This window comes from Emiliania huxleyi (genome assembly GCF_000372725.1).
Source record: "Emiliania huxleyi CCMP1516 unplaced genomic scaffold EMIHUscaffold_43, whole genome shotgun sequence".
NCBI lineage: Eukaryota > Haptophyta > Isochrysidales > Noelaerhabdaceae > Emiliania > Emiliania huxleyi.
In genome coordinates this window covers 512,913-525,225 of record NW_005198751.1, presented here as the reverse complement: position 1 = coordinate 525,225, position 12,313 = coordinate 512,913, and the positions used below count along the sequence as shown (strand labels likewise).

The 12,313-nt window shown below is 68.0% G+C and overlaps 4 protein-coding genes across 4 annotated transcripts; 2 read left to right on the top strand and 2 right to left on the bottom strand.

The window, feature by feature from the left end:
* Positions 1-81: 81 nt before the first annotated feature.
* EMIHUDRAFT_41651 (hypothetical protein) lies at positions 82-1,542 on the top strand (the record flags this gene model as incomplete). Its single annotated transcript, XM_005769212.1, has 2 exons — positions 82-906; positions 1,084-1,542. Coding segments are annotated over 2 exons (1,284 nt in total), but the record flags the coding sequence as incomplete, so codon positions are not given.
* Positions 1,543-3,769: 2,227 nt separating this feature from the next.
* EMIHUDRAFT_451479 (hypothetical protein) lies at positions 3,770-6,273 on the bottom strand. Its single transcript, XM_005769211.1, has 12 exons — positions 6,264-6,273; positions 5,993-6,041; positions 5,879-5,911; positions 5,642-5,752; positions 5,476-5,564; positions 5,373-5,407; positions 5,239-5,294; positions 4,782-5,111; positions 4,612-4,676; positions 4,449-4,533; positions 4,221-4,295; positions 3,770-4,148 (listed from the first exon to the last, which is right to left on the bottom strand). Exons 2-12 carry the CDS (start codon positions 5,996-5,998, stop codon positions 4,086-4,088), a joined length of 948 nt encoding a protein of 315 aa, XP_005769268.1. The 5' UTR covers positions 5,999-6,041; positions 6,264-6,273; the 3' UTR covers positions 3,770-4,085.
* A 1,864-nt stretch (positions 6,274-8,137) lies between these two features.
* Positions 8,138-10,057, bottom strand: EMIHUDRAFT_451478 (hypothetical protein; the record flags this gene model as incomplete). Its single annotated transcript, XM_005769210.1, has 5 exons — positions 8,138-8,378; positions 8,485-8,559; positions 8,669-8,742; positions 9,242-9,331; positions 10,014-10,057. The coding sequence occupies 5 exons, from the start codon at positions 10,055-10,057 to the stop codon at positions 8,188-8,190; spliced, it is 474 nt and encodes a 157-aa protein (XP_005769267.1). The 3' UTR covers positions 8,138-8,187.
* A 748-nt stretch (positions 10,058-10,805) lies between these two features.
* EMIHUDRAFT_102794 (hypothetical protein) lies at positions 10,806-11,873 on the top strand (the record flags this gene model as incomplete). Its single annotated transcript, XM_005769209.1, has 1 exon — positions 10,806-11,873. One exon carries the CDS (start codon positions 10,806-10,808, stop codon positions 11,871-11,873), a length of 1,068 nt encoding a protein of 355 aa, XP_005769266.1.
* Between the last annotated feature and the right edge of the window lie 440 nt (positions 11,874-12,313).

Sequence of the window (12,313 nt, the reverse complement as noted above, 5' to 3'; positions counted from 1 at the left end):
CCAAGGGTGAGGGAGGGGGCGTCGCAGACAGAGGATGCAGAGGAGTGTGGGGCGGTGCGACTGGCGCGCGACTACTACGTTGAGTCGGCCGAGCTCAACGCATTCCTCGCACGCAGCACGCCCGAGCTGGAGGAGGCGCTGCACCGCAACCTCGGCACGACCGCATTCGACAACCATGACGTCAGCTGGGAGGACGAGCGCGACGTGGCCACGTGCCTGCACTCGCTGCGGCACCGCGCCGCCCTACCGCCGAACACGCCCGCCTCCGTCCTCGAGTCGTGCACCGCCGTCTCATGGAACGCCACCGGCAGCGTGGTCGCCGCCGCCTACGGCCCGCTCGACCGGAACGACTGGGAGAGCAGCGAGTCCGTGCTCTGCACGTGGTCGGTGATGCGGCGGCAGCTGGACCCGAGCAGGGCGGACCACACGCTGCAGCTTCCCTGCTGCCTCGTCTCCCTCGCCTTCCACCGCGTCGAGCCCGACCTCCTCGCCGGCGGCGGCTTCAACGGCGACGTCATGCTCTTCCGGCTCGGCGCGGCCGGCGGAGAGGCGCTCGCCTGCAAGAGCAGCCTGACCGAGTACACGCACGCGTGGCCGGTGCTGCAGCTCGCGTGGACGCACACACCGCAGCTCGGCCACGTCCTCACCTCCCTCTCCTCCGACGGGCGCCTCCTCGTGTGGAGCCCCGCCAATCGGCTCGCGGCGCCGGTGATGGGCTGCCGCGTGGCCCCGCGGGCGCAGGCCGCCGCCGAGCGCGAGCCGTTTGGGAGCGGTAAGGCGCCCCTGGCCGGTGGCGCGTCTCTCGCCTTCTCCCCCGTCGACCCGTCCACCTTTGTGGTCGGCTTCGAGGCGGGGCAGCTCCTCAAGTGCGGCCTGCACGCCAACGAGGCGCGCTCCTCCGAGAGCGTGCAAGCGCCGCGCGGCGGGCCGGAAGGGGGAGGGCTGCGCTGGGCGCCCGAGGCGGCGACCCTGCTGACGCGGGTGGGCCGCTCGCACTTTGAGCGGCTCAAGGAGCGCGTCGAGCGCGAGGCGCAGATGGCGCGGGCGAAGGAGGTGACTCCGACGCTCGTGCTCGCGGCCCAGCCGCCAGCCGAGCAGCTCTACGGCTCCCCAGCCTCGCTACTGTACCAGCCGCACTCGGGACCCGTCTACGGGGTCGCCTTCTCGCCCTTCCACCGCCACGTCTTCCTCTCCGTCTCGACCGACGCGTCGGCCCGCCTCTTCAGCCTGCTCTCGCCGCAGCCGCTGCTCGTCACCGAGCCGAGCGCCGCGCCGCTCTACTCGTGCTCGTGGTCGCCCGCGCGGCCGTCGGTCTTTGCGGTGGGGGGCGCCGACGGGCAGCTGCACGTGTACGACCTGAGGCGGTCCAGGGGCAAGCCTGAGCTCGCGCTCAAGGTGACGGGCGACGGCTCGGCTGTGTACGCCGTCGCCTTCAACCCCGCCGAGCCCTCCCTGATCGCCACGGCCGACGGCCAGGGCATTGTGAAAATCTGGAGGCTCTCCCGCGCGCTCTCCTCGATGGCGCCGCGCGAGCAGGAGGCGTTCGATCGGCTGGCTGGGGCGCGGACGGAGGAGGCGGAGGCGGTCGCGGGGGAGGAGGAGGAGGAAGAGGAGAAGCGGGGAGGTGGAGGTGAGAGGAGCATGCTAGACGACTTGTCCATGAGGCAAGGGCACAGACTGTGATGTGACGCGTGCATCGAGGCGAAGTTGCGGGGGGGGGGGGGGGGGTTCTCCCCAGGAGACTCCACAACATCACAGTTGGTAGCTTGGTACGCGAATGCGAGCTTTAGACAGGTGGCGTTTATTTTTGCTTGGGCGGCCCTCATGCTGAAATTCTGCAAAAACCCTGGCCGGCCCCTGCGGTGCCCCTACCTACCTACCTACCTACCTACCCTACTTATGGGAAACTAAAAAAGAAATCACTCGATGGGTGAAGGTGGGGTACTATACCAACTAGAGTGATGGTTGGTGGTACTCTCCTGCATCCACAGTCCTTCTTGTGACATGGGAGGCCACTCTCAAGCCCTACAAGCATCAGATCACCCATTTGGGGAGGGTTGACATCGTGATTTCCGCGGAAATTTTCTTTTTCTGCTGTGAAAATTCCAGCTTGAAGAGAGGGAAAAACCCGACGGGAGGGCCCAGACCTACCCTACCTACCCCGGCATCAGGGCCGGCCTAGCAAAAAAAGAATACACGTGCGTTAGAGATCTTTTGTGAGAGACTTGCCCGCTGGGCCCATGTCAGAAGACAGCCTCTCACAGAACCACAGCTCGAAACTCGACCCCGCCGCTCCGCCTGCCGCTCCGCCTGCCGCTCTGCCTGCCGCTCCGCCGGTTGCCGTCTCCGCCGGCGGCCCACCCGTGCTGCTCCTAACCTCCGCCACGCTGCTGGCCCTTCTTCTGATCGCTCGCTACGCGATCAAGCACACTGTCGCCGGACGTCGCCTGTGGCAGCACCACGTCGAGCCAACCATGATGCACCTCGGTGGCCGGGTCCGAGGGAAGCGGCGCGGCATCGCCGGCTTCCGCGTGCGAGGCAACAAGCCCACTGCGACTGCGCGGACTGTGCGCGCGGGTGCGCCGTCGGCCGCGCTTGTCGCCGACGCGGCGGCGTACCTGAAGCGCTCGCACGCCCTGGGCGGCGACGCGGCCGCCCAGATGGACGCCATACACTCGCTCAACGACGCGGCGATTGCGGCCGAGGAGGTGGCGGAGGAGGACGTCCCTCGCGCCTCGAGCTTGGAGCTCGCCTCGCTGCCGCTCAAGCGAGCGGCCGACGTTGCGGCGCCGCCTCCCGACGGCAAGGGCGGAGGAGAGGGCAGCAGCACGGACGCCGGCGACGGCGCCGCCGCCCGGGCGGAGGCGGAGGCGGCAAAGAGGGCGGCGGCGCAGGCGGCGGCGTGCCTCTCTGGTGTTGTGAGCTCGGTCGGCGCGACCTCCGTCTCCGAGATGGTCGCCGCAGTCGCCCACGAGGAGGGAGGCGCCCGTTTCGATGCTGGGCCGCAGCAGCTCGCCGAGAGCCTGACGCGCGACCCGACCGACGGCTTCGGGCTCGAGAGCCAGGGAGACGCCGGCGCCGGCGCGGCACCCCTCTCGCACCTCCTCCGCACCCCTGCCTGTAGGCTGGAGCTGCACAGGGACGAGCAGGGCAGGCCCGCCATCGCTGCCGTCTCCGGCGCGGCGAGGCGATCGGCGCTCCGCGCGGGCGACCGCATCATCTCTGTGGGCGGGCAGCCGACCGCGCGCCACGAGGAGGCGCTCGCCGCGATCCGAGCCTCGGGCGACGACCTGCTGCTGCTTGTGCTGCGAGACCCGGAGGCGTGCCCCCCCCCCCCCCCCCGCGCCCGCCCCGCCCCGCCCCTCCTCTCTCCGCTCCCCGCTCGGTCCGCTCCGCCCCCAGCCGCCGACCCCTGCTCCTCCCTGCACACACTCAGGCACGGCCGGTGGTCGCACAGGGCCTCGGCCTTGACGCTGCGGGAGGCGATCTGCAAGACATGGAGCTGTGATCTCCGATTGTGCTGCTTTATTTTCGGGACACGCAGCTCTAGTGAGCGCCGACTCTGAACTGAAGTTTCAGGTCGTTTTTTAAAACACCGTACGTCGTACCTCCGCGGCCGCGGCGTCGGACCGTTTTGGTCGGTCGTCGGAGCGCGCGCACGATCGTGCGGACAGCACACGGAGAGATCGGAGTCGGACTCGCACTCGGAGGACGGGAGCCCGCGCAAGCGCATAGAGAGTCTCGGAGAAGTAAAGTACATGTCAGTTCGTCACATCTCGTCGTAGTGTTACGTTATTGCGGCTTTTGCCCCCACGGCTCAAGTCCACACAACTCACCGCGGCGCGGCCCGGGCGGCCATACTGGGCTCTACAACCCCCCCCCCGCCCCCCTCTCCCCCCTCTTCATCTCGCACTGAACACGTCGCGACAAAGACTGCATTCATTCTCTCCCAATCCCACTAACAGAGTCACACAGATTGTGGCACCCAGAATCATCGGTTCAAATCGGCTCCGACGACAAACACTCGTCGAGAGCCACCCAGCGACCCATCAGCGTCCACGGCAATCGAGCCGGCCCGGACCACATCAGAGCGCGCCGCCCCAGGCGAGCGAGGCGGCGTCGAGGCTGGCGCACGGGCGCCGCAAGTCCTCGGACCGCGACCGCGACTTGCGCGGCGGGGCGGCTTGCTCCTCCTCCTCCTCCTCCTGGCCATCGTCCACCAGCGCTGCCATCGGCGCCGGCGCCGGCGGCTGCTCCTTTCCGGGCTTGAGCTTGTTCCAGAGCTCGGCCAAGCCCTCGAACGACGCCGCGGGGGCGAAGAGCGGCACCGCGGGCGCGCTGCCCGGCCGCGGGGCGCTCGCCGCCGCGCGGAGAAGCGGCACGCCAGCCGGCGGCGGCTCGCGGCTGGGCGCGCGGCGCGGGGGCGCGGAGCAGGTAGCATAGTCGACCTCGCCCGGCGACGAGTCGAGCAGCTCGCTCTTGGACGGACTCCGCTGCAGCGGCGCCGAGGGGCAGCGAGCCTCGTCCCCGCTCCTGCGCCGGGCGCCGCTCGCAGGGCTGGCCGAGCAGCCCGGCGCCGAGGACGGCGGTGCGGCGGCGGGGGCAGCCCACAGCTTGCTTCTCGGCGTGGGGGCGGCCGCCGTCGCAGCCTCGACAGGCAACTCTGGGGAGAGCACCTGAGGCGAGGCGAGGCCGGGTGGTGTGAGGCTGTGGCGGCGGCGCTGGCGCAGTCGGGGGGCTGAGGGAGGAGGGGGTGGGGGGGTTGTGATTCGGCATCGCACCGGCTGCAACTGCGACGTGGCGCCAGCCTCGCGGCTAGGCACGCCGCGGTGCCGCATCCCGCCCATCCGGGTCCACGGGTCGCCGAGCACCGCCGCCCCCTTGACGCGCCGCTCCGCGCCCCACGGCTCAGCGGAGTCCATCGCCGCCGCCGGCGTGGGCGGCCGGGGGGCGGCCGGCTGCGGCGACCTCCGCTGCCGGCCGAGGCGGAGGGAGAGGGAGTGTAGCGCGTCGCGGAGGGCGGAGAGGCGCTCTCCGAGGCCTTCCACGCGCGAGCTGAAGCCGGAGCCGATGCGCGATTTGAGCTGCCGCTCGAGCGCGCCGCGGGCCACCTGCGGGCCGGGGGGGGGGGGGGGAGGCCCGTTGGGGGAAGGGGGTTCGGAAACCGGTCGGGGTGGGTGGACAGTCCGAGGGGGACACGCCGCCATAGACATCATGTGACATAGACTAGATCATCACCGGGTCGCGTGACGAGTCTTGCAGCAGCCGCGAGAGAAGCCCCGGGTGCTGCACGCCTGCTCGCAGAGTCAGAGTGTGAACGACAACGCCTCCCCAGCCGCAGAGGGGCGGAGGGAGGCCCGGCTGCTGCGCGCCGGTCGCGCCGCGCCCCCCGAAGAGCACGCGCTGCCTACTCGCACCCATCTCCTTGTTGCGTGCTGCCTTCCTTGCACTCGGGCCTCTCGGAAAGAGCGCTGCCTCAGCTCCTCCTCTGTGCCTAGGAAGCCGCGCACGAGGAAAGGAGCCTCGCCGAGCGACAGCGCGTACCCCTTGATCGAGACATGCACCTGACGCACTCAGCAGCTCGGTGTCGCCACTCTCGCCATTCTCCCAACCCTCGCTGTGAGTTGGTCGAGAGGTGCGCCTGCCGCAGCAGCAGCCGGCCGACGCGGTAACGAGTTGCCTCGGCGAATCGTCGCTCCGACGCGATGCTCTGCGCCTCTTGTGCCTTGCCCGTCTTGCGCATCTTTTGCGCCTGCGGGCTCCGGCAAGGCTCCGGCAAGGCTCCGGCGAGGCTCCGGCGAGGCTCCGGGGAAGCTGCAGGAAACGTCTCGGCTGCATCTCTGCTGCGTCTCGGCTGCATCTCGGCTACATCTCGCGCCTCGACCCTCGCGCGCCACTTCGCGTTGGCCGCCTACCGGACGGCCCGAGGGTCCCAAGGGTCCCCGGGGAAGCCCGCCCCTCCCCCCCTCGCCCCCCGCCGCCGGGCGCTGGCCTGCATGCGCTCGCGGATCGCGCCGACGATCTGCGAGCCAGGCGCGTGCCTATTAACTGTTCATTAACTGTTCATTAACTGTTCATTAACTGTTCATTAACGATCTGCGAGCCAGGCGCGTGCCTATTAACTGTTCATTAACTGTTCATTAACTGTTCATTAACTGTTCATTAACGATCTGCGAGCCAGGCGCGTGCCTATTAACTGTTCATTAACTGCTCATTAACTGCTCATTAACTGTTCATTAACGATCTGCGAGCCAGGCGCGTGCCGTGAGGCGGCGAGGATCGAGCGCAGCTCCTCCTCCTGCGCACAGGCAGCACGGCGTGAGCCGACGCGGTTCACAGCGGCGACGCCTCACCCAGCGCCTCTGCCTTGTCCCCCTCCTCTTCGTCGCTCTCCGCCTCCTCGCCCTCGCCCTCCCCGCCCTCCTCCGCCCTCTCGCCTCCCCCGCCACCGCCTCCGCCCGCGCCGCCGCTGCCGCTCGCGCCGCTGGCGCATCCGCCGTTTGCGCTGCCTCCACCACCGCTGCTGCCGCAGCCTCCGCCGCCTCCGCCTCCGCCGCCTCCACCGCCGCCTCCGCCCCCACCCCCGCCTCCGCCTCCGCCCGCCAACTCCGCCTCCACCGAGCCGCCCGAGGGGCCAGACCCGCCCGAGGGGCCAGGCCCGCCCGACCACCGCATCTGCCACTCGCGGAGCTCGGCGCGCGCAAACTCGCGCCGCCCGCGCTTGGCCCGCAGCAGCCTGCTCCGCTTCGCCTGCGCCACCGACCGGAGCCGAGATGTGCCGAGATGTGCCGAGATGTGGATCCGAGACCATCCGAGACCGGCGCTGCTTGCCTGCGCCATCGACCAGAGCGTGTCCACCCAAGGAGCGTTGACGGGCACCGGCGCGGGAGACGCGTCGCCGCTTTCGCCCGCCGCCGACGCACCGCTCGCTGCCGCCGCCGACACCGCCGCCGCGTCTTCCGCACCGCCGCTGCAGCAGCCGCCGGCTGCGGTAGGGGCGACGGCGCTGCCGGCGGCGGCGCCGGGGGCGGCGTTGCCGGCGGCGATGGGGGAGGCTGCTGCGGCACTGGGCTGGTAGGCGAGGGTTGGGAGGGGCGAGCCGTTCCTCCCCGCCTCGCCCGCCGCCTTTGCGCCTCGCGCGGGTGTGGACCCTCCCCTTGCTCCGTCGCCGGAGCGCGCGTCCCGAGCCGCCTCGAGAAAGAGAGACGCCTCCTCGAGCTCGAAGGTCTCGATGTCGCGCGTGCGGAAGCCAAAGACGACCGAGCCGCCCAGGTAGCGGTTCAGGCCGGAGAGGGACGCCCATCCAAACAGGCCGCCGGTCGAGAAGGCGAAGCGCTCCACCCGCAGCGCGTAAGGCGCCTGCCACACGCCGGGCGAGTTGCCCACCTCGAGGCCGCGCACCTGCAGGCCGTGGCGGCGGAACGAGAGGCGTTCGAGCGCAATGTACTCGACGCCCAGCACGCGAGGCAGCCGCAGCGTCACGTACAAGCGCACGGCGAGCTCGACCCACTCCCAGCCGACCCAGAGCAGCCCGCAGGCAGCGAGCAGCACGAGAACGAGCCACGGGTAGAAGAAGAGCACGACAGCCAGCGTCACTAGGAGTAGCGCGAGTAGCCGGGAGAGGGAGAGCATTGGCGGCGCAGACGATTGCTCGGCCCGTCGAGGGGGCCTGTCCTGCCGCCGCCCGCCTGGGACGCACTCAAGGCAACCAAAGAATTTTTTGTACCAAGGCTCCGGGCCGGTGTGCGGGGAGCGAACCTTAGCGACCGCCCAGAAGCTTTCTGAGCGAACCAATCGGGCCAGGATCATCAGCATATGTCCCCTCCACAACATCGTGGGCGTTTGAGCGGTATTTGAGGAGCACCGCGACTCTGAAGTTCGGCCGGGTGGTCTGCAGACCCCCCCCCCCCCCCGAGGCAGCAGAGGCTCCGTGGGGTCGAAAAGTCGACGCTGGGAGTCGCACTCGTCAAGCCATCGCAGCACCACGCGGTCCGCACGTACCGCCCACATCCCCTCCACCGCTGAGAAGGCGCAGATCGACCGCAGGGCCGCGTAGTCGTCGTTAAGGAGCGGTTTTTGGAGCCGTACGAAGAGGTCCCAGACGGGCGAAGATGCGGTTTTTCGACGACCACACGCGATATGTGGTATCTGCTTTTTGCTAAAAACGGGCCGCCTAGTGCAGCATCACTAGTACAACACGCAACCACACTGAGAGCTCCACACTAGCCGGTATAGGCGAGCACCGGCGGCCTCACCGTCGCCGCTCGCGGCGGAGCCGACGGCGGAGCCACGGGCCGGTGCGACCTTTTGGGGGCCCATGAGCTCGCCGGGACGTCGCCGATGGCTCGGCGCGCCTCTTCCCGCCAGCGCGGGACGGCCTGCCTACAGGAGGGAGGGGGGGGAGACGGAACTGAGCCCTAGGTTCGTGCAAAAGCGCCGGCAAGGGCTGGGAGAGGGGCGGCAAGCGACGGGCGGGTCCGCGACCTTTTGAGCGCCCATGAGCTCGCCGGGACGTCGCCGATGGCTCGGCGCGCCTCTTGCCGCCAGCATTTAAACGGCCTACACACAGGAGGGAGGGGGGGGGAGACGGAACTGAGCCCTAGGTTCGTGATCCTTGTCGCCGGCAAGGGCTGGGAGAGGGGCGGCAAGCGACGGGCGGGTCCGCGACCTTTTGAGCGCCCATGAGCTCGCCGGGACGTCGCCGATGGCTCGGCGCGCCTCTTCCCGCCAGCATTAAACGGCCTACACACAGGAGGGAGGGGGGGGGAGACGGAACTGAGCCCTAGGTTCGTGCAAAAGCGCCGGCAAAGGCTGGGAGAGGGGCGGCAAGCGACGGGCGGGTGAGCGACCTTTTGAGCGGTCATGAGCCGGCAGGGAGGCCGGCGATGGCTCGGCCAGCTCCTTCCCAGCGGGTTCTCGTCGGGCCGTGCCTGGTCGGCGGGGCTCGGGTGAGGTGAGCGGGCCCGGGAGTCGCATCTGCGCGTCCCCGGCAGTGGCAGTGTGGGGGGGTAGATGGGAAGTGCGGAGATGGGAGGCAACGCGCCTGTTTGATGGCCGCACGAGGCAAAGTTGGGCGCTCCGAGCGTCTTCTCGGCGAGAACAAACGGGCTGTGGATCGTCGGGGGGGTGACTGAGAGGGAGGTGGTCGTGTGCTCACTTTGTCGGCCGCGCGCGAGGTGAATACTGGGTGTGAGGCGCGCAGGAGGCGAGGGTGGGCGCGCCGGCGGTCGAGCCGCCGAACAATTCGACGTCGCGCAGCTCCGCGCCGGCGGGCACGACCGAGCAGATGCTGTCGGCGGCGGTCACGCGACGAGCGAGAGCCGCAGGGGCCCTCTGAGAGCCAGGCGCCGAAAAGCAGCGTGAGCGGCGGCCGCGATCAGCCACCTATGGGCGGCCACCGGGGTGACGGTCAAGCGCTGCCAGGGTTGGATCTGGTGCGTCTCGTATCACTGGTGGGCTGGGTGTGCAGCAGCAACGCTCAAAAAGAGGCAAAAAACGCGACAACTGTTTGGAGTGTCTACTTTCTCGACACACCGTTCTCGGCCCGGCCGGAAAGCTGGCTGGTGGTCGCGCGCAGCGCGTCAGCGCCACTCCGACTGGTTGGGCACCTCGGCTGGGTCCATCAGCACGAGGCCCGCCCCGTCGGGGAGCCCCGCGAGCGCATGGGCGGCCGGCGCGAGCGGAGAACGACGGGCCGAGATCGGCTGGTTTGGCACGAAAGGACGAGGCGGCAAGGGGGGGGGGTGAGCCTCGGTACCCTAGATTTTACAACTCACTCCGTCGCACAACACTGGGCACGGGACTGGCGCGCACTGGCACTAACACAGGCAAAGAATTTTACAACAAAACTCCCTCGCGCACAACACTGGGCACGGGACTGGCGCGCACTGGCACTAACACAAGCAAAGAAATTTCTAGCGTCGTGCAAGCAAAGAATCGAAAAAGGCAGGCTCTAAACACACTGGCACAACAAGGGCGCAGACTGGCGCGGACTGGCACACACACTGGCACACCACTGGAGCCGCCTAAGCGACTCGGTTAGGTCCCGCGCTGACATTGTCACCGCCTGTCGCTGGCGTTCACTGGCTTCACTGTCACTGTAACTATGGCTGTCACTGTTCTTGGGTGCCTTTCATTCCTCCCTGGCAGCTGGCTGTCACCAGCTGTCACCAGCTGTCACCAGCTGTCACCAGCTGTCACCAGCTGTCGTTGCTGCTGTCGTTGCTGCTGTCGTTTCGCAGCCGCTGTGACGACATATTGACCACGTCGCGACCGTTAACAGCCGTTTTAACCGTCATGACGTGAACTTTCCATATTCTCTGAGGACGGACCTACTTTGAGGTTGCCCGGATGTTTGTTCTGGGTTGGCCCTGCTAAAACGTAAGTGGGTACCTTAGACAAACAAGTTTCTTCCATTGTACCAACCATAAGCTTGCTTGTAAAATTCTTCATATGGCCTCCGCATACACGCAACTAATCCGTACACGATCGCGCATCCGAGCGAGCGAGAGAGATTTTTAAAGACCAACAAGAAATCACGACTGTCTTCGCATCCGTACACGATACCACGTTCGGATCGCTCCTCATCGCAAATCCCGTCAGCAGTCCTCCTCCGGGAATGTACGTAAGAGCTGCGAGTGAAAATTCTTCATATGGCCTCCGCATCTAGACACGTCACCAACTCCCACCCCCGAGCCGAGTTTACGTCCAAGAACGAGCTCCTACCCTGGCGCAGCGGCGGTTCACGACGGTGGTCCACAAAGCTCTTCTTCCTGCTGACAAGCCCAGGGCTGCGAACCTCGTATATGCCACTCCTCGCGTCGCTGCTGCTCGCTCCGGCCCAGGTGCTCGACCCGTCCGGCATTGCGATGCCCATGTTTGACGCGGAGAGGCGCTTCCACGAGAACGTCGCGCGCTCGCGCTGGTCTGCCAACACCATGGAGTACGTCGACGGCGTGTCGTCGTCGGTGCTGCGGCATCCGTACACGATCGCGCACGCCGCCGCGAGTGAGCTCTTCGTCGCCTCGTTCACGCTCAACCACGTCGTGCGGCTGCGCTGGATCGACGGCAAGCGCGCGCAGTACAAAGTGTTTGTCAAGGGACGAGACCTCGACGGCCCGGTCGGGATGGCGCTTGACCACGCCGGCTCGCTCTTCATCGCCTCCTTCACGAACGACGTCGTGCTGCGCGTCAACGCGTCGGACGGGGCGCTGCTCGACCGGATCGGCGACGAGGAGAGCCTCGACTGCCCCGAGGGGCTCGCCCTCTCGCCCGACGGCCGCCTCTTTGTCGCCTCCTTCCTCCTGCCGCACCTGTCCGTCTTCGACCCGCAGAGCGGCGCCTTCCTCGGCAGATTTGGAGCGCTGGCGCCGCAGCCGGCGCAGGCGGCGCCGCGGCCGGCGCCCTCGCTCGCCGGCGCAGAGGACGTCGCCTTTGACTCGGAGGGCGCGGTGCACGTCAGCGCCTACTACAGCTCGGCGGTCTACAAGTTCGACGCGCAGAGCGGCGCGCTGCTCGCCGTGTACGGCCAGGGCCTCGTCAGCGGTCCGGTCGGCATCGCCTGCGACCCGTCCTCGGGAGACATGTTCGTGTCCTCCTACCGCGACGATAAGGTGCTGCGCTTCACGCCCGGAGGCGCCTTCGTCGGCGTCGCCGCCGGCGCAGACGTGTCGCCCGACGGCGAGGCGGGCGCCGCGCAGGCGGAGCTGCGGGCGAGGAGGCAGCGGCGTGGCGCCACGATCCGCAGCCCGAGCGGCCTCTCCTTCGACCCGCACGACGGCACGCTCTGGGTCGCCTCGTACGCCACGGGCGCGGTGACACGCTTCAACAGCAGCGCGTGGGGCGGCGGCCGCACCTGGCGGGTGACCGACTGACCGTAGCGACTGACGCGCGGCGGCGAGTTACTATGAGTGCACTGCGCGTGCGCGTTCGGCTCTCTAGATAGGGGGCTCTGCTCTCGTCTAGACTGATAGGCCAAAGGCAAATCTCTCTATCACTATCTGTGTACTTGGAGCACTTGGAGTGCAGTTATCAACCTCACATCCAGGGCCGGGGAGCTCAGATGTGTACAAAAAAGCGATTCGGCTAGTTGTAGTTCCATTTCTACACTGTGGCATCTCGGAGATAGCCGCGCAGCGGCTATGTAGGTTATCCGACAACGCGAGGAGAGGAACCGACAAACCCAACCCACCGTGAGGGGGGAACTGTGACTCAATCGTCACCTAACTATTACGTTCCGCGCGCGCGCCGAACGAGCGTTTGTCGGACCCTCGCGCTTCTAGGCGCCCGAGTCCTGTTCTCGTCTGCCCCACCC